At 42.2% G+C, this 18,934-nt stretch overlaps 1 protein-coding gene across 1 annotated transcript in view; it reads left to right on the top strand.

Moving 5' to 3' along the window:
- The window catches only part of MAB21L3 (mab-21 like 3), a 33,572-nt gene that overhangs the window by 5,502 nt on the left and 9,136 nt on the right, over positions 1-18,934 (top strand). The window contains exons 3-4 of the mRNA XM_081493318.1: positions 10,124-10,264; positions 14,532-14,823. Of these exons, the coding sequence (XP_081349444.1) occupies positions 10,124-10,264; positions 14,532-14,823 (433 nt within the window). The remainder of the gene's footprint in view (positions 1-10,123; positions 10,265-14,531; positions 14,824-18,934) is intronic.

The following is an 18,934-nucleotide window of genomic DNA, read 5'->3' as shown; positions in this document are numbered from 1 at the left end:
AGTCACCATTATGTTACTAACATTCAAGTTCTGTGGACTCACATCAGTGGAGTTGGAAGATCTTGGAAGTTGGCCTTAGTCCTTAACACATTCTGAGATCTTAACTATTGGAAATGACTGTTTCCCAACAATTCTGACTGTAGTTTTCTATCTAGTTAGCCCTTGTATTACTTTTTTCCGCTATTCCTGATCAGACAACTGGCCGGTGAACTTGTCCAATGTCCCTTAATCTCCCAAACTGACTTCATCCTTTCTATGCCCAGGCTTGAAAACATGGCCCACCACTGATCCCTTTCCTCTCTCTTCTCCAGATGGTGCCAGCAAACTCTAATCTTTCTTTTTATTTATTTATTTATTTTGACTGTGCTGGGTCTTTGTTGCTATGCAGGCTTCTCTCGAGTTGCAGGGGGTTCCTCTTCATTGTGGTGTGTGGGCTTCTCATTGCAGTGGCTTCTCTTGTTGTGGAGCACAGGCTCTAGGTGCAGGGGCTTCCGTATTTGAGGCACAGGGGTCAGTAGCTGTGGTTTCCAGGCTCTAGACTGTAGGCTCAATAGTTGTGGTGCATGGACTTAGTTGCTCTGTGGCACGTGGGATCTTCCTGGATCAGGGATTGATTGAACCAGAGTCTTTTTTTTTTTTTTTTTAAATAAATTTATTTATTTTAGTTGGGGGCTAATTACTTTACAATATTGTAGTAGTTTTTGCCATACATTGACATGAATCAGCCATGGGTTTACATGTGTTCCCCTGCCTGGACCCCCCTACCACCTCCCTCCCCATCCCATCCCTCTGGGTCATCCCATTGCCCCAGCCCTGAACATTTGTCTCATGCATCGAACATGGAATGGTGTTCTGTTTCACATATGATAATATACATGTTTCAATGCTATTCTCCCAGAACGTCCCACCCTCACCTTCTCCCTCAGAGTCCGTAAGACTGTTCTATGCATCTGCGTCTCTTATTCTGTCTCGCATATAGGGTTATCGTTACCATTTTTCAAATTCCATATATATGCATTAGTATACTGTATTGGTGTTTTTCTTTCTGGCTTACTTCACTCTGTATTATGGGCTCCAGTTTCATCCATCTCAATAGAACTGATTCAAGTGTATTTTTTTAATGGCTGAGTAATATTCCATTGTGTATATGTACCACAGCTTCCTTATCCATTCGTCTGCTGATGGACATCTAGGTTGCTTCCATGTCCTGGCTATTGTAAACAGTGCTGCGATGAACATTGGGGTACATGCGTCTCTTTCAATTCTGGTTTCCTCGGTGTGTATGCCCAGCAGTGGGATTGCTGGGTCATATGGTAGTTCTATTCCCAGTTTTTTAAGGAATCTCCACACTGTTCTCCATAGTGGCTGTAGTAGTTTGCATTCCCACCAACAGTGTAAGCGGGTTCCCTTTTCTCCACACCCTCTCCAGCATTTATTGCTTGTAGACTTTTGAATAGCAGCCATTCTGACTGGTGTGAAATGGTACCTCATTGTGGTTTTGATTTGCATTTCTCTAATAATGAGTGATGTTGAGCATCTTTTCATGTGTTTGTTAGCCATCTGTATGTCTTCTTCGGAGAAATGTCTGTTTAGTTCTTTGGCCCATTTTTTGATTGGGTCGTTTATTTTTCTGGAATTCAGCTGCAGGAGTTGCTTGTATATTTTTGAGATTAATTGTTTGTCTGTTGCTTCGTTTGCTATTATTTTCTCCCATTCTGAAGGCTGTCTTTTCACCTTGCTTATAGTTTCCTTTGTTGTGCAAAAGCTTTTAATTTTAATTAGATCCCATTTGTTTATTTTTGCTTTTATTTCCAATATTGTGGGAGGTGGGTCATGGAGGATCCTGCTGTGATTTATGTCAGAGAGTGTTATGCCTATGTTTTCCTCTAGGAGTTTTATCGTTTCTGGTCTTACATTTAGATCTTTAATCCATTTTGAGTTTATTTTTGTGTATGGTGTTAGGAAGTGTTCTAGTTTCATTCTTTTACAAGTGGTTGACCAGTTTTCCCAGCACCACTTGTTAAAGAGATTGTCTTTTCTCCATTGTATATTCTTGCCTCCTTTGTCGAAGATAAGGTGTCCATAGGTGCGTGGGTTTATCTCTGGGCTTTCTATTTTGTTCCATTGATCTATATTTCTATCTTTGTGCCAGTACCATACTGTCTTGATGACTGTGGCTTTGTAGTAGAGTCTGAAGTCAGGCAGGTTGATTCCTCCAGTTCCATTCTTCTTTCTCAAGATTGCTTTGGCTATTCGAGGTTTTTTATATTTCCATACAAATTGTGAAATGATTTGTTCTAGTTCTGTGAAAAATACCATTGATAGCTTGATAGGGATTGCATTGAATCTTAGATTGCTTAGATTGCTTTGGGTAGTATACTCATTTTCACTGTATTAATTCTTCCAATCCATGAACACGGTATATTTCTCCATCTGTTTGTGTCTTCTTTGATTTCTTTCATCAGTGTTTTATGGTTTTCTATATATAAGTCTTTTATTTCTTTAGGTAGATATATTCCTAAGTATTTTATTCTTTTTGTTGCAACGGTGAATGGTATTGTTTCCTTAATTTCTCTTTCTGTTTTCTCATTATTGGAGTATAGGAATGCAAGGGATTTCTGTGTGTTAATTTTATATCCTGCAACTTTACTATATTCATTGATTAGCTCTAGTAATTTTCTGGTAGAATCTTTAGGGTTTTCTATGTAGAGGATCATGTCATCTGCAAAGAGTGAGAGTTTTACTTCTTTTCCTATCTGTATTCCTTTTATTTCTTTTTCCGCTCTGATTGCTGTGGCCAAAACTTCCAAAACTATGTTGAATAGTAGTGGTGAAAGTGGGCATCCTTGCCTTGTTCCTGACTTTAGGGGAAATGCTTTCAATTTTTCACCATTGAGGATAATGTTTGCTGTGGGTTTGTCATATATAGCTTTTATTATGTTGAGGTATGTTCCTTCTATTCCTGCTTTCTGGAGGGTTTTTATCATAAATGGATGCTGAATTTTGTCAAAGGCTTTTTCTGCATCTATTGAGATCATCATATGGTTTTTTTCTTTCAATTTGTTAATGTGGTGTATTACATTGATTGATTTGCAGATGTTAAAGAAACCTTGCATTCCTGGGATAAAGCCCACTTGGTCATGATGTATGATCTTTTTAATATGATGTTGGATTCTGTTTGCTAGAATTTTATTAAGGATTTTTGCATCTATGTTCATCAATGATATTGGCCTGTAGTTTTCTTTTTTTGTGGCATCTTTGTCTGGTTTTGGAATTAGGGTGATGGTGGCCTCATAGAATGAGTTTGGAAGTTTACCATCTTCTGCAATTTTCTGGAAGAGTTTGAGTAGGATAGGTGTTAGCTCTTCTCTAAATTTTTGGTAGAATTCAGCTGTGAAGCCGTCTGGTCCTGGGCTTTTGTTTGCTGGAAGATTTCTGATTACAGTTTCGATTTCCGTGCTTGTGATAGGTCTGTTAAGATCTTCTATTTCTTCCTGGTTCAGTTTTGGAAAGTTATACTTTTCTAAGAATTCGTCCATTTCTTCCAAGTTGTCCATTTTATTGGCATATAGCTGTTGGTAGTAGTCTCTTATGATCCTTTGTATTTCTGTGGAGTCTGTTGTGATCTCTCCATTTTCATTTCTAATTTTGTTGATCTGATTCTTCTCCCTTTGTTTCTTGATGAGTCTGGCTAATGGCTTGTCAATTTTGTTTATCTTCTCGAAAAACCAGCTTTTAGTTTTGTTGATTTTTGCTATGGTCTCTTTTGTTTCTTTTGCATTTAGTTCTGCCCTAATTTTTAAGATTTCTTTCCTTCTACTGACCCTGGGGTTCTTCATTTCTTCCTTCTCTAGTTGCTTTAGGTGTAGAGTTAGTTTCTTTATTTGATTTTTTTCTTGTTTCTTGAGGTACGCCTATATTGCTATGAACCTTCCCCTTAGCATTGCTTTTACAGTGTCCCATAGGTTTTGGGTTGTTGTGTTTTCATTTTCATTCATTTCTATGCATAATTTGATTTCTTTTTTGATTTCTTCTGTGATTTGTTGGTTATTCAGAAGCGTGTTGTTTAGCCTCCTTATGTTGGAATTTTTAATAGTTTTTCTCCTGTAATTGAGGTCTAATCTTACTGCATTGTGGTCAGAGAAGATGGCTGGGATGATTTCACTTTTTCGGAATTTACCAAGGCTAGATTTATGGCCCAGGATGTGATCTATCCTGGAGAAAGTTCCGTGTGCACTTGAGAAAAAGGTGAAATTGGTTGTTTTGGGGTGGAAAGTCCTGTAAATATCAATTAAATCTAATTTGTCTATTGTATCATTTAAAGTTTGTGTTTCCTTGTTAATTTTCTGTTTAGTTGATTTATCCATATGTGTGAGTGGAGTATTAAAGTCTCCCACTATTATTGTGTTATTGTTAATTTCCCCTTTCATACTTGTTAGTATTTGCCTTATATATTGTGGTGCTCCTATGTTGGGTGCATATATATTTATAATTATTACATCTTCTTCTTGGATTGACCCTTTGATCATTATGTAGTGTCCTTCTTTGTCCCTTTTCACAGCCTTTATTTTAAAGTCTATTTTATCTAAAATGAGTATTGCAACTCCTGCTTTCTTTTGGTCTCCGTTTGCATGAAATATGTTTTTCCATCCCTTCACTTTCAGTCTGTATGAGTCCCTAGTTTTGAGGTGGGTCTCTTGTAGACAGCATATATAGAGGTCTTGTTTTTGTATCCATTCAGCCAGCCTTTGTCTTTTGGTTGGGGCATTCAACCCATTTACATTTAAGGTAATTATTGGTAAGTATGATCCCGTTGCCATTTACTTTGTTTTGAGTTCGTGTTTAAACATCCTTTCTGTGTTTCCTGTTTAGAGAAGATCCTTTAGCATTTGTTGGAGAGCTGGTTTGGTGGTGCTGAATTCCCTCAGCTCTTGCTTGTCTGTAAAGCTTTTGAATTCTCCTTCATATCTGAATGAGATCCTTGCTGAGTACAGTAATCTGGGTTGTAGATTATTCTCTTTCATTACTTTAAGTATGTCCTGCCATTCCCTTCTAGCCTGAAGAGTTTCTATTGAAAGATCAGCTGTTATCCTTATGGGGATCCCCTTGTGTGTTATTCGTTGTTGTTCCCTTGCTGCTTTTAATATTTGTTCTTTGTGTTTGATCTTTGTTAATTTGATTAATATGTGTCTTGGGGTGTTTTGCCTTGGGTTTATCCTGTTTGGGACTCTCTGGGTTTCTTGGACTTCTGTGACTATTTCCTTCCTCATTTTAGGGAAATTTTCAACTATTATCTCCTCGAGTATTTTTTCATGGCCTTTCCTTTTATCTTCTTCTGGGACTCCTGTGTTTCAAATGTTGGGGCGTTTCATATTGTTCCAGAGGTCCCTGAGGTTTTCCTCATTTCCTTTGATTCTTTTTTCTTTTTTCCTCTCTGCTTCGTTTATTTCCACCATTCTATCTTCTACCTCACTTATCCTATCTTCTGCCTCCGTTATTCTACTGTTGGTTCCCTCCAGAGTGTCTTTTATCTCCTTTATTTCATTATTCATTATATATTGACTCCTTTTTATTTCTTCTAGGTCCTTGATAAACATTTCTTGCATCTTCTCAATCCCTGTCTCCAGGCTATTTATCTGTAACTCCATTTTGCTTTCAAGATTTTGGATCATTTTTATTATCATTATTCTAAATTCTTTTTCAGATAGATTCCCTATCTCCTCCTCTTTTGTTTGGTTTGGTGGGCATTTCTCATTTCCCTTTACTTGCTGAGTATTTCTCTGCCTTTTCATCTTGTTTAGATTGCTGTGTTAGGCGTGGCCTTTCTGTATTCTGATAGTTTGAAGTTCCTCTTTATTGTGGAGGTTCCTCACTGTGGGTGGGGTTGGACGGGTGGCTTGTCAAGGTTTCCTGGATGAGGGAGCTTGTGTCAGTGTTCTGGTGGGTGAAGCTGGATTTCTCCTCTCTAGAGTGCAATGGAGTGTCCAGTATTGAGTTCTGAGATGTCTATGGATTTGGTATGCCTCTGGGCAGCCTGTATATTGATGCTCAGGGCTATGTTCCTGTGTTGCTGGAGAATTTGCGTGGTATGTCTTGCTCTGGAACTTATTGGCTCTTGGGTGGAGCTTGGTTTCAGTGTATATGTGGAGGCTATTGGATGATCTCTTGTTAATTAATGTTTCCCCTGGCTTTCAATCTTATTCTTGCAGTAGCCTCAAGACTTCTCCATCCATACAGCATCAATAATAAAACTTTTAGGTTAATGGTGAAAAGATTCTCCACAGTGAGGGATACCCAGAAATGTTCACTGAGTTACATGGAGAGGTGAAGTGGGGGGGGGGGAGTTTGAGGTGACCAGGAGGAGAAGAGGGGGACTCAAACGTGGAGAGAGCAGTCTAGCCAGTAAGCACTTCCTTCTGTGCTCTCCACAGTCTGGAACCCTCAGAGCGGTTCACAGAGATACAAAGAGAGGGGGGAGGAAGGTAATAGAAGTGAGCATGAGTAGAAAGGGAGGAATCAAGAAGGGAGAGAGAGATCTGGGCAGTATTCTGTTCCTGTAGTGTTTGAACCAGAGTCTTCTGCATTGACAGGCAAATTCTTTACCACCAAGCCACCAGGGAAGCCCAGCAAACTCTAATCTTAACCTCTCTACTGTTACCCCTGGAGAGGTAAGAGGTACTGGATAACCTCTTACAACTCAGCTCACTGGTATCCGCAGCTTCATGGACCCAGAGCGGAGTGTTGATACTGCCTGGAAATTTTACCTACCTACCCTACATGCATGAGTGCTCAGGCATGTCCAACTCTTTGTGACCCCATGGTCTGTAGCCCAGCAGGCTCCTCTGTCCATGGAATTTTCAAGAATACTGGAGTGGATTGCCATTTCCTTTTCCAGAGGATCTTCCCAACCCAGAGAACAAACCCACATCACTTGCATCCTCTGCATTGGCAGGCAGATTCTTCAGCACTGGCACCACCTGGGAAGCCCGGACCTTTGCACAAACCTTTGGGGCCCAAACAGCCCCTCATCTGCTAGAGAAGCTTCCGCCAGCGTCTGTTACCCTGAAGTCCCCTGCCCTCCTCCTCTCGCCTCACTGTCAGTACACTGCCTTGTCTCTTGCTCTGTAAAGAAAACAGGCGTCAGGCAGGAACTCTGTGCCTTTATCTGCATTTGCACCCATCTTCCGTCCCTTCTGAAACACCAAGGCCAGCTCCTCACCAGGTTTCTGGATTTCCACGACTCCTCCTGGCTGGGAAACACTTGCTTGGGGGTCTTTTGCTCTCTGCCTTCTTCCTTTTCCACTGGCTTTTTTCCTCTCAGCATTGAACATGTTTGCATCTGTGTGTCCTTTTGAAATAAACGTGTTGCTGTCCTTGGTCTTGTTTTTTCCTTTCCCAGCCAAGCTTTCCAGAGAAGTCGCTTGCTTCTGAGTTTACTCGCTCATCTCACATTCTCTCTAAACCCACTGCTGCCTGACTTAATGCCCACTGTTTTCCCCAAACACATCACTCTGGTTCCAGTTACCAAACTCTACGGACTTCTGGGGACCTTATCTCATTCAGCCACTAACTGTTGACCTTGTTTTTGACATTCTTCTTCCTTTTCTTTCAAGACCTCTCACTGTTTGTTCTCCCACCTCACCATCCTCCTCCAAGGCAACGTCTGCTCCAACAAAGTAGAAACAATTGTGTCTCTCTGCTTGTGCTCCTCAGCATAGGTTTCCTCTTTCTAGAACAATCTTCATGCCCTTCTCTTTCTAGCTAACTGCTGCCAGCCTTTTAAGTTACAACTCTGATACACCAGGCTTCCAGGAAGGCCTCCAACCTAGATGCAGCTTCCATTTTCTTTGTACCCACACCATCCTGTGCAAACCTATAGTTAGTACCATGCATGCGTGTGTGCTCAGTCACTCTGTTGTGTCCGACTCTTTTGAAACCCCATGGGCTATAGTCTGCCAGGCTCCTTTATCCATGGAATTTCCAGGCAAGAATACTGGGGTGGGTTGCCATTTCCTCCTCCTGGGATCTTCCCAACCCTGGGATTGAACCAATGTCTCTTGCATCTCCGGCATTGACAGGTGGATTCTTTACCACTGTACCACCTGGGAAGCCTGTATTTAGCACTAGATGGCTATAATTTTAATTTCCAGTTTATTGGTCTGCTGTCAACCTCTTGACAATGTTGTATGCACAGAACTTGGCATGAAGTGGATGTTCAGCAAAAACTGGTCTAATAGAATTGAATCCCAACATGTGAGAGAAGTCCTACACTGGAAAGGACCCTTGATTATGCTTCTACAAACATTTGCCTTTATTTTTGGCATGGCAAATGACCTTCCCCTCTCTGACTACCTTCTTTCTTTCACTTACTCTGGAAGATGCAGAATCTTGATAATTTACAGATGCTCAAGAAAGTTACCCTTGGTCCCTTCTCCTATGGTTGAATGTCGTGAGATGAAAATACAGAGAGGTGTGGAATGTGCAGAGCCTGGAAGACTATAGTCCATGGGGTTGCAAAAGAGTCAGACACAACTTGCTTGTGGCAAGAAGATGAAATTAGAAGCTAGTATAGGCCTGATCAGGGCTCCTTAGGTGGCACAGTGGTAAAGGAACACCCTGCCAATGCAGGAGATGCAAGAGATGCCAGTTCAATCCCTGAGTCAGGAAGATCTCCTGGAGAAGGAAATGGCAACCCACTCTAGTATTCTTGCCTAGGAAATTCCATGGATGGAGGAGCCTAGCGGGCTACAGTCCATGGGATTGCAAAGAGTCAAAGAAACCTGAGCACACATGCACATAGACCTGATCATCATATTTAAGATCAGACCGGAAACATGCTCCCCAGCATCTGTGAGGGAGATGCTTATCATACGTCAGCCTGTAGGTGCCTCCCAAGTAAAGTAACAAAGAGCCCCTTCCAGTTCTTGGAGACTTTCTGTGCAGAGTCAGAAGAAATATCATTGCACACCTTTTCTTATGGGTCTAGGAGCCAAAGGAGGGAGTGAACACAGGGGAGAAGGGAACCGTCATTTATTGATGACATACAGGAAGCAAGCTGTCCCATGTTCACATGCGTTAGACTGCTTCATATTCACCAACCTGGAGAGCAGATATTATTATCCCATTTTTGAGTCTTACTACAGTTCACAAAACCCTGTGGGATAGCCTGGCCCCCACCATCCCTTCCAAGTTCATCTTCTTCACCGTCCTTCTTTTCCTGTAATGACAGCAGCTTCCTTGCTGGCCCTTGAGCCTTGCTAAGCTGCTTTAGGGGTCTTGGAATTTGCTTTCCCAAGCTGTCATCAGGGCTCACTCCAATGTCACCTCCTTCCAGAAGCCTTCTCTGCCCACCCAGTCTAAAATAGCAGCCCCAGGACTTCCCTTGTGGTTCAGTGGTTAAGACTGTACACTTCCATTGCAGGGGGCACGGATTTGATCTCTGATCAGGGAATAAGATCCAACATGCCAGACAGCATGGCCAAAAAGTTAAAAAAAAAAAAAAAAGTTGTTGTTCAATCGCTGAGTCCTATCTGAGTCTTTTGTGACCTTTTGGGACTATAGCCCTTCAGGCTCCTCTGTCCATGGGATTTCCCAGGCAAGAATACTGGAGTGAGTTGCCATTTCCTTCTCCAGGGGGTCCTAAAATGGCAGCCCCTTTATTCTCTGTCCTTTCCCCTATTTTATTGTTCTTCTTGGGACTTATCATACCTGATCTTACATAAAACATGTATGTGTTTGTGTGTGTATATATATATATATATATATATAGAGAGAGAGAGAGAGAGAGAGAGAGAGACGTATATACATGTGTCCTGTATTTTCAACTAGAGGGCAAGCATCTCTGTCTTGTTTGCTGTTGTTTTGTCTACTGTCATGCCAAGGACCTAGACAGGCATCTACCACATGGCAGGTTCTAGATCAATATTGAGCAATTCTTCTATTTCAGAAGAGAACACTGAGGCATCAGTAAGTATCATCAGATTTGAGTTCATCTCTCCCGGAGTTCTTGGAAGGCAGGATTTTCTGAGCTGACTGCTTTGGTCCCCACCACCAAGCCCTGTCTCATCCCTTCCCCGGGGCCTGATCCAGGTGTAATCACCTTTGCTGATCCCTTCACATGCAGGTGGACTTGAGGCGCCAGTGCATTTCCCAGATGGTGGAAGAGGTGCAGAAAGTTGTCCATCACCTGACCACAGAAATAAGCTACCAAGACTTTCGATTTCAAGCCGTCCCTTACTGTGACACATACAATGAGAACATCAAGGTAAGCAGGTCACTTGGCTCTAAGTGCCCACCCAGTGAGCCAGGAAATGGGTGGGTAGTCTCAGTATGTGTCTGGCACTCACACCACTAACAGTACCAATAAGGCTTCCTAGTATTTACCATCTGCACACTCATCGCATAGATGTTACCACAGCTGAGGCCCCACATTCCTACTTAACAGACGATGAAAATGGAAGCTTGGAGAAGTCAAAGGACTTGATCGAGCCTTTTAGGCACTAAAGCCAGAATTCCACCTGGGGCTTCTGATCCCAAAGCAAGTCCTAGTGTACCGATTAAAGTTCAATGAAGCACACATTCATTTATTAAGCACCCACGTAATAGACTAGGCACTGCATAGAGGGGACTCAGGACATTGATGAGAAAATAGTTGAAAGTGATAGTTGATGGGCTACAGGTCGGAGAAGAAAGAAAGTAGAAGAGGTAGCCCTTAGAGATTGCAGGAGCCACCTGGCAACCCAGTACCTGCTGAGGAGTCCCACAGAACTGTGAGCCCCAGGCCCGCTATGTGACAACCAGCATTCATGAGGCATTGCAGTGTGGGCAGAGCTAGGCTCACAGAAATCGCACCCAAACCTGCACACAGCCTAGCAGAAGAGACATTATGGTTGGCTCCCTTTTAGAGATGAGAGAAACGAGGCTCTAAATCATTCTGAATCCCTGTGCTTCCCCCTCCCCCTGCACCCTTTTTAAAAATTTTGTGTATTTCTGGCCGTGCTGGGTCTTTGTTGCTGCTCAGGCTCTTCCCTACTTGTGGCGAGCAGGGGCTACTCTCTAGTTGCAATGCAAGGGCTTCTCATTCGATGGCTTCTCTTGTTGTGGAGCCCGGGCTCCAGGGAGTGAGGGCTTCAGTAGTTGCGGCATGTGGGCTCTAGAGGGCAGGCTCAATTGTTGTGGCCCACGAGCTTAGCTGTTCCACAGTATTTGGATCTTCCCAAATCAGGAATCAAACCAGTGTCTCCTGTATCAACGGATGGATTCTTACCACTGAGCCACCAGGGAAGACCCCCATGCTCCTATATTTTGATTTTTCTTATGACACCTAAGAATTAAAGAATTATATTATACTTTAACATAAGTGAAAATGAAAGTCATTCAGTCATATCCGACTCTTTGTGACCCCATGAACTATACAGTCCATGGAATTCTCCAGGCCAAAATACTGGAGTGGGTAGCCATTCCCTTCTCCAGGGTTCTTCCCAACCCATGGATCAAACCCAGGTCCCACATTGTACGTGGATTCTTTACCAGCTGAGCTATGAGGGAAGTCTTAATATAAGTAGTAAACTTATATGTACACATGCCCCAGCTCTCACATAAGACTGTAAGTTCCTTGTTTATACGGATCATGTCTCTTGCTTGTTCCTTTCATAGTACACAGCATGATGGGTGGCCCATAGTAGACACTCAGCTTCTGCTGAATGAATAAGTGAGAAAAGAATTAGTATCTGAATGAAAAACCATTGCTCTGCTAAATTGCTTCAGTCGTGTCCAACTCTTTGTGACCCCATGGACTGTAGCCAACCAGGCCCCTCTGTCCGTGGGATTCTCCAGGCAAGAATACTGGAGTAGGTTGCCATGTCCTCCTCCAAGGGATCTTCCTGGCCCATAGATCGAACCTGAATCTCTTATGTCTCGTGCATTGGCAGGTGGGTTCTTTACCACTAGCGCCACCTGAGAAGTCAGTCCAGCACATTTCAAGTTTGGTGGGTACAAGGACCACCCACAAGATTCTGGGACTTGTGGATTTGGGGACAGTATCAGATTTTAGGAAATTACCCCAGGATGATAATTATAAAGTTAGATTGAATATTGGGACGTCAGAACATCATCTGCCCACCTCTACCACCCTGCCAACCTAAACAGGACAAATATAGACCAGTGACTACGAATAGAAACACAACATCACTTTTTCTAGAACTATATCTGGGGAAATTTCCTGCTGTGGTCTCACTTAGAAGTCATAACTTAAAATATATCTTGCACTTATATACATCCTGACCTATATAATACATTAAGTTTTGAAAAAAAATAGTTACAGTGGGGCATATAAAAAATATGCTTTTATTTTCTCTTGGACCAAATTCGCTAAGTATGTATTAAGCACCATTTATGTGACTAATAACATGATACTTGTGTTTTTGGATTCACATGCAAGTGGGTTCAAAAAAATGTATAGATTTTGAATGTCATAGTTGAGGTCCCCCCCTTGTTTTACTCTTACCACATTTCAATGGATACCAGAAGTCATGTGGACCTGTTACTGAATCGTGGGGTCTGGCTGCTCACCAGTCAAAAGCCAACAAACAGGCCACACTGGTGAAAAGGAAAGTTTATTTCAGATTCGGCGACTGGTGGGGGAGGGAGGACGTCTGTCCAAAGGCCAACTCCCCACCTGACAGTCGGGGGCAAGAGCTTTTATAGACAGGGAGGGGGTTGCTTGTAAAAACAGCACAGTCATCTCTGACAGTCATCTTCAGATTGGTCATCGGTGGTCTGACCAGCATCATATTGGTTGTTTTAGGTACAGTTAATCTTCACTTGCAGGGTCAGTTTGTGTCTGTTTCTTTGAGACCAGTTCTCGGAATCGAGGCAGCTTAGGTCATGGCTACAGTCTGGTCATTGTGTGGTTAACTTCTCCAGCTGGTGGGGGTTTCAGTATCTGTAAGACATTTCAAGGATATGGCTCAGAATATTAATGACAACCCCTGAGGAGGAACTAAAGGTCCTTGACCATGCTTCATGACTACATTATTATTATTTCATCTCCTTTGACTGTTTTCCTTTGTTTCCACATGTTCTCACTTCTCTGATTAAACTTATTCTTTGACTAAAGTTTTCCACAGACAAAAGGCAGGCAGAGGACACGGGGGTTGGGGGGCAAGGACCATTGGTTCCTGCTCTGTTGCAGACATGTCATCTCAAGAATCAAACTACTGTTCCTTGAGAATGAGGAAGATTCAGTTGCTGCTGATTTCAGTGTTCACCCCTGTGTTCTCACCTTCAGGTCCCTGGGCAAAAGTTATCCAATTCCATTGTCAGAACTTTCCAGGGAAAGGAGGTAGTCCCTCCAGTGTATAACTGAGTGATGGGGAAACATATTGGGTGAAGTGGGCTGCTGTGTGATGTGGTTAAGTGTGGTTAAGTTCATTTCCCTTTGGTGGTACCACACCATTTACCATCGTGTTCTATCTCTTGGACTATTGGCTTGACAGCTGCTTACCTGGTTCTTGTAAAAACAGAGTTAAGTAGATTCTTAGTGTTCACCTTTTTCCCATTTAACTTAGAATCATCTCGGTAACTCACATTGTCTCAACAAAAAGGTTTTCATTTCTGTGATTCTGTAAGGATTATTCATTAAAACTGTCTGTGGATCATCAGTCCAAGTAAAAAAATTCTGCATTTGGCAAAATGGTTTTACCTCCTCTCCACCCCTTCCCACCCTTAATTTATTGTCAGATCTTTCACCCACCCCAGGTCATTCATTCTTTTTATTATTATTATTATTTGTTTATTTGACTTCATCAGGTCTTAGTTGTGGCACATGGGTTCTTTAGTTGCAGAGTGCAAGCTCTTAGTTACGACAGGATGGATCTAGTTCCTTGGCCGGGGATTGAACCTGGGCTCCCTGCATTGTGAGCACAGAATCTTAGTCACTGGACCACCAGGGAAGTCCCCCCAGGTCATTCATTCTTGACCAAGAATCAGCTCCGGAGAGAAAATTAACCACTGAATCAGAAGATACAAGGTCAGGTTCCAGCTCTACCACTGACTAGCTGTGTGTCCCTGGGGAGACTTGGAACCCCTGTGAGCCTCAGCTTCCTCATTTGGTCAATGTTAGCAAAGCCCAACTCGTGTGTGACTGTGAACACAAGATAGGCGAATGCACAAGCATTGGAGTGCTTGGTATGTGCAGAATGCAGTGACTACTAGCTCCCCTCCCTGCTTTTTCTCCCCTACTCCGACCCACCCCAAACGTCAGGTGCCTCTAGAGTTCTGGGTCCACTTCACTCTTTTTCTTGCAGATCCATGAAACCCAAGCCTCACTGAGTTAATTTCTTTGCCACAACAGAGATGGAATCCTCTGCCGACAGGCGGGCAGGTGGGCGTGGTTCTGTCCTCCTTGTCACATTGCTGAGGGTTGAGTGGTTCACTGAGTGGCCTGGGTCAGCAGGGCGGCTCCCCCAGGGCTTCCGTCACCTCCCGAGGCTATGGACTGACACCCCTACTCTCCCCTTTCCTGACCCCAGGTCTTGGCTCCCACCCAGTTCCTCATCACAGTCCCGATGAGAGGCCTGGCCGGGTACAGAGAGGCCCGGCAGCAGCGCTGGCGCTACTACAGCCTGAAGGGCGCCCGTCTGCCCTGCCCCCTGCAGGACCCAGAGGGCCTGCAGCAGTGGCTGGAGGTGGAGCAGTTTCTGAAGAGCCCCGGGCAGTGGCACGAGGCAGACGTGAACATCGAGGGAGACATTGTGCCCGCCAAGGTCCTCCAGGTGTTCCGGAAGCTGGTCGAAAATGCAATTGAGACCTGTCACCTGTCAGGTGAGCCAATGAGGGAGTGTACAAGGAAAGTGTCTGGCATTTCTGTTTTGCTCTAAAAAAAGTGTCCTCTGTTTGGGTGTTTCCTGAAGCTCACGCCCCTAAATTGAGGATAACATCATGTGCTTTTTACATCTGCCTAATCCCCATTACATGAATTAGCTCTTTTTTTTTTCCCCCTGGTGTGACACACAGAATAGAATTCATACTCACAACACACGTTCGTGGCCTTAAGTCAATTACTGCCCTAGCACAGATAAAGCAGTCTTAGGGTTATGCACCCTTTCCAAGATGTTAGCTTCAAAACCTGGGTACTTTCATGAACAAGCAAATTCCTCATAAAGCTCAGATCTTTGTTATTAGCACATTTTCACCACAACACCCTCCAACTGACTGCAGTATTCCTCCAGTGTTCTGGGGCAGCAGGCTGGGAAAACACTGACTTACACCAGAACACAAAAGCCAGAAGCTATAAGGAACCGCTTATGTTTGACAATCACAAAATCTTTTCTTTTTCCTTTTTTTATTGAAGTATAGTTGATTTACAATGTCGTGTTAGTTTCAGGTGTACAGCAATATGATTCAGTTATAGATATATATATGTCTTTTCTTTTTCAGATTCTTTTTCCCTTATAGGGTACTAAACATATTGGGTATAGTTCCCTGTACTATACAGTAGGTCCTTGTTGGTTATCTATTTTATTTTATTTTATTTTTGTGTATGTAGCAGAGTTTTATTAAAGTATGAAAAGGGACAGAGAAAGTTTCTGACACAGACATCAGAAGGAGGACAGAGAGTGCCCCCCCTGGTTATCTATTTTTTATATAGTAGTGTGTATATGCTAATCCCAAACTCCTAATTTATCCCTCTGTCTGCCCCTTTCATCTTTGGTAACTGTAAGCTTCTTTTCTATGTCAATAGTTTTATTTTTGTTTTGTAAATAAGTTGATTTGTATACTTATTTTTTTAGATTTCACATATAAGTGATATCATATCTTTCCCCTTCTGACTTTAGTATGATAATCTCTTTTTTATGGATGACTAATATTTCACTGTATATATACACACATAGACATATATATATATATATATATATATATATATATATACATCTTCATTATCCATTCATCTGTTGATGGACATTTAGGTTGTTTCCATGTCTTGGCTATTGTAAATAATGCTGCAATGAACTTTGGTGTGCATGAATCTTTTTGAATTATAGTTTCCTCACAACCCCCAAATTCTAAGCTATAGTTCAGTGTAGCATATGTGCACACCTGCCTACAGACATACTTTTTTGAAATTATTTTTGGCTGTGCTGGGTCTTTGTTGCTGCACACAGATTTTCTCTAGTTGCGGCAAGCGGGGCTACTCTCTAGTTGCTGTGCACAGGTTTCACATTGCAGTGGCTTCTCTTGTTGTGGAACACCAACTCTAGAGCATGTAGAGCATGCAACTCAGTAGTTGCAGCACTCGGACTCAGTAGTTGTGACACATGGGCTTAGCTGTTCCACAGCATGCAGGATCATCCTGCACCAGGGATCAAACTCGTGTTCTCTGCATTGGCAGGCAGATTCTTTACCACTGGACCACCAGAGAAGTTCCACATTCACATTTTGTTCACACAGAGTAAAATGGTGAATTTCAAACTGTGGAAATGGCTAATTTCCTTAATTATAAAAGTGTATTTATAAACCAATAAGAAAAGCTGTGAGCAGACCAATAGAAATACTCACCAAAAAACATGACTCACAGAAAAAAAAAAAAGGCTAGTAAAGATTTAAAATTGTCCCATTTAACATATTTTTTAAGAAATGCACAAGTAAATCACCTGGCAGGTTGACAGAGATGAAAACCTACAATCTCGTTCAGTGCAGGGGTGAGTATGGTTAAATTGGCATTTTTCATGCATTATTCTAGGAAGTGTAAATTGGTGCCCCCACCTTTTTTAAAAGGGTTTTTCTATTTGTTATGTGCTCATTTGGCAATTCAACAATTCCAGTTCTAAAACACATTCCTACAGATACACAAAGAAATAGGCACAAGGATATCCAGTGAAATAGGCTTGGTAATAGTAAGTAACTAGAAATCATCTGATGGCTAACAAAGGAACACTGACTGCATAAATTATGCTACATCTGCCTAGTGGACTACTATGCAGCTTTAAAAAATAATAAAGTTTGTCAATATGGGACTGGGGACTCACATCATCTGTCTAGGCAACATTATTCATGCTCTATGAGTGTGCTGGGGTATGTTTCTCCAAGAAGACTTATGTTTGATTTTTCCTGGTACTCCCAGAAGTTCCACCTTACCTGGATGATTTGGGGATGGAAACATTCAGGCCCTAAACACAGGAGGGTGACTAATGCCTTTGAAATTCTAGGGAGGAGGGAAAAGCTTGCTTTTTGTTGCTGTTGTGTTTTATATTGAATTAACTACCCAGAGCCCACAAGAAAAATCTGTCCATTTCTCTTAGTTCCTAATTTTCCTCAAGATACAGTTTTCCCGACTCCAGGCTTGTGAGGCTCACCACCTAGTCTTGGCCCATTAGACCCTCTCTCTGCCTCTCTGTGCTGTTTCTATACACAGAAGCTGTAAAGTGCCAAGGGTTAATGCCATCAGGGTATTTTAGCAATTCTCCCACTTAGTACTTTCCTAGATAGATGTTCTTGCTTCATTGCTAGTTTCATATGAGTCTCCTACTTTCTGGCAGTCTCTTTCCTTACTTGCAAATAATGTTTTTAAACTTTTATATGTCTTAGAGGCCGTGGGTTTGGAAATCTCCAATCCAATATATGACTTTAATGGAAATCCCTCCTTTTAATTTCCCTTTTAAAATACTTTGTTGACTTTTGCATTTTGCATGTATTTCTCACTAATGGAGAGAAATTAGGACTAAAAAAGAATGGTGTGTGTGTGTATACACACAGAGTTATGAAAAATTCCCATGCAGCATCAGTTCAGTTCAGTTGCTCAGTCATGTCCAACTCTTTGCGACCCCAGGGACTGCAGTACACCAGGCCTCCCTGTTCATCACCAACTCCTGGAGTTTACTCAAACTCAACGTCCATTGAGTCGGTGATGCCATCCAACCATCCCATCCTCTGTCGTCCCCTTCTCCTCCCACCTTCAATCCTTCCCAGCAGCAGGGTCTTTTCAAATGAGTCAGCTCTTTACATCAGGTGGCCAAAGTATTGGAGTTTCAGCTTCAACAACAGTCCTTCCAATGAATATTCAGGACTGATTTCCATCCGTGCAACATAGTTAGGTGAAAAACCAAACTGCTGAACAATATGAAACTCCATTTGTGTAGAAAGCAAAGGATTTGCATGCACTTTTGCTCATCTAGACAGAATAGTTCTGAAAGATTCTGTAATGGAGATAGTTCATGTTGAATGGTTTCTTACAATGTAGAGGATGCTTTCATGGTTTATTTAATTTAATCCTGTTGCCAATCCTGTTAGAATTAGGATCATTTTTCTGTTCTACAAACAAGAAACTGAGATTTAGAGAGATCAAGTAATAGGCTGAATTTCACACACCAAATAACCAGAGCTGCAGAAGCCAGGTGTGGACCAGGCAGGCTGGAGCCAATACGTTTGCTTACCTCCTCACTCTGCACTCAACACTGTTAATAGTGAAAGAGCAAATAAGAGATTCAAACTGGGCCAGGTTGATGAGGTGCTTTCAGTAAATAATACTGAAGTGCCAGACGTTGTCATGTTCCTGTCTGCGAGGCTCTGATGAGATACAGACAATAAGCTCTTTATCACACCCCAGTCAAGGAGAGGAGTGTTTTCCTTTTGAACTACCTAACACAATTAATGAATGAGTTTTCATTTCCTTCTTTGAGCAAGGAAAAACAAAATAATAGATTTCGATTCAAGATGGCTCATCCTTATCTATAATGAAGGCAAGCAAACAAACAAACAAAAAAACTACTGTGTATCTTTTGAAAGAAAGGGGAAACAGATTAGAAATGAATTCTAGTCTATCAACTGGAAAACCTCTCCAGACCCATTCCTTTTCTCTCCCTCTCTTTGCTTGGTTGGAAAAGACAAGGAGGGCTTCTTTCTGCCCATTTGACCCTTTAAGCCAGTGGCTATGACA

The sequence above is a fragment of the Giraffa tippelskirchi genome, chromosome 5, assembly GCF_054371585.1.
Source record: "Giraffa tippelskirchi isolate mGirTip1 chromosome 5, T2T-mGirTip1v1.2.pri, whole genome shotgun sequence".
Taxonomy (NCBI): domain Eukaryota; kingdom Metazoa; phylum Chordata; class Mammalia; order Artiodactyla; family Giraffidae; genus Giraffa; species Giraffa tippelskirchi.
This window is presented reverse-complemented; position numbering and strand designations above follow the sequence as displayed.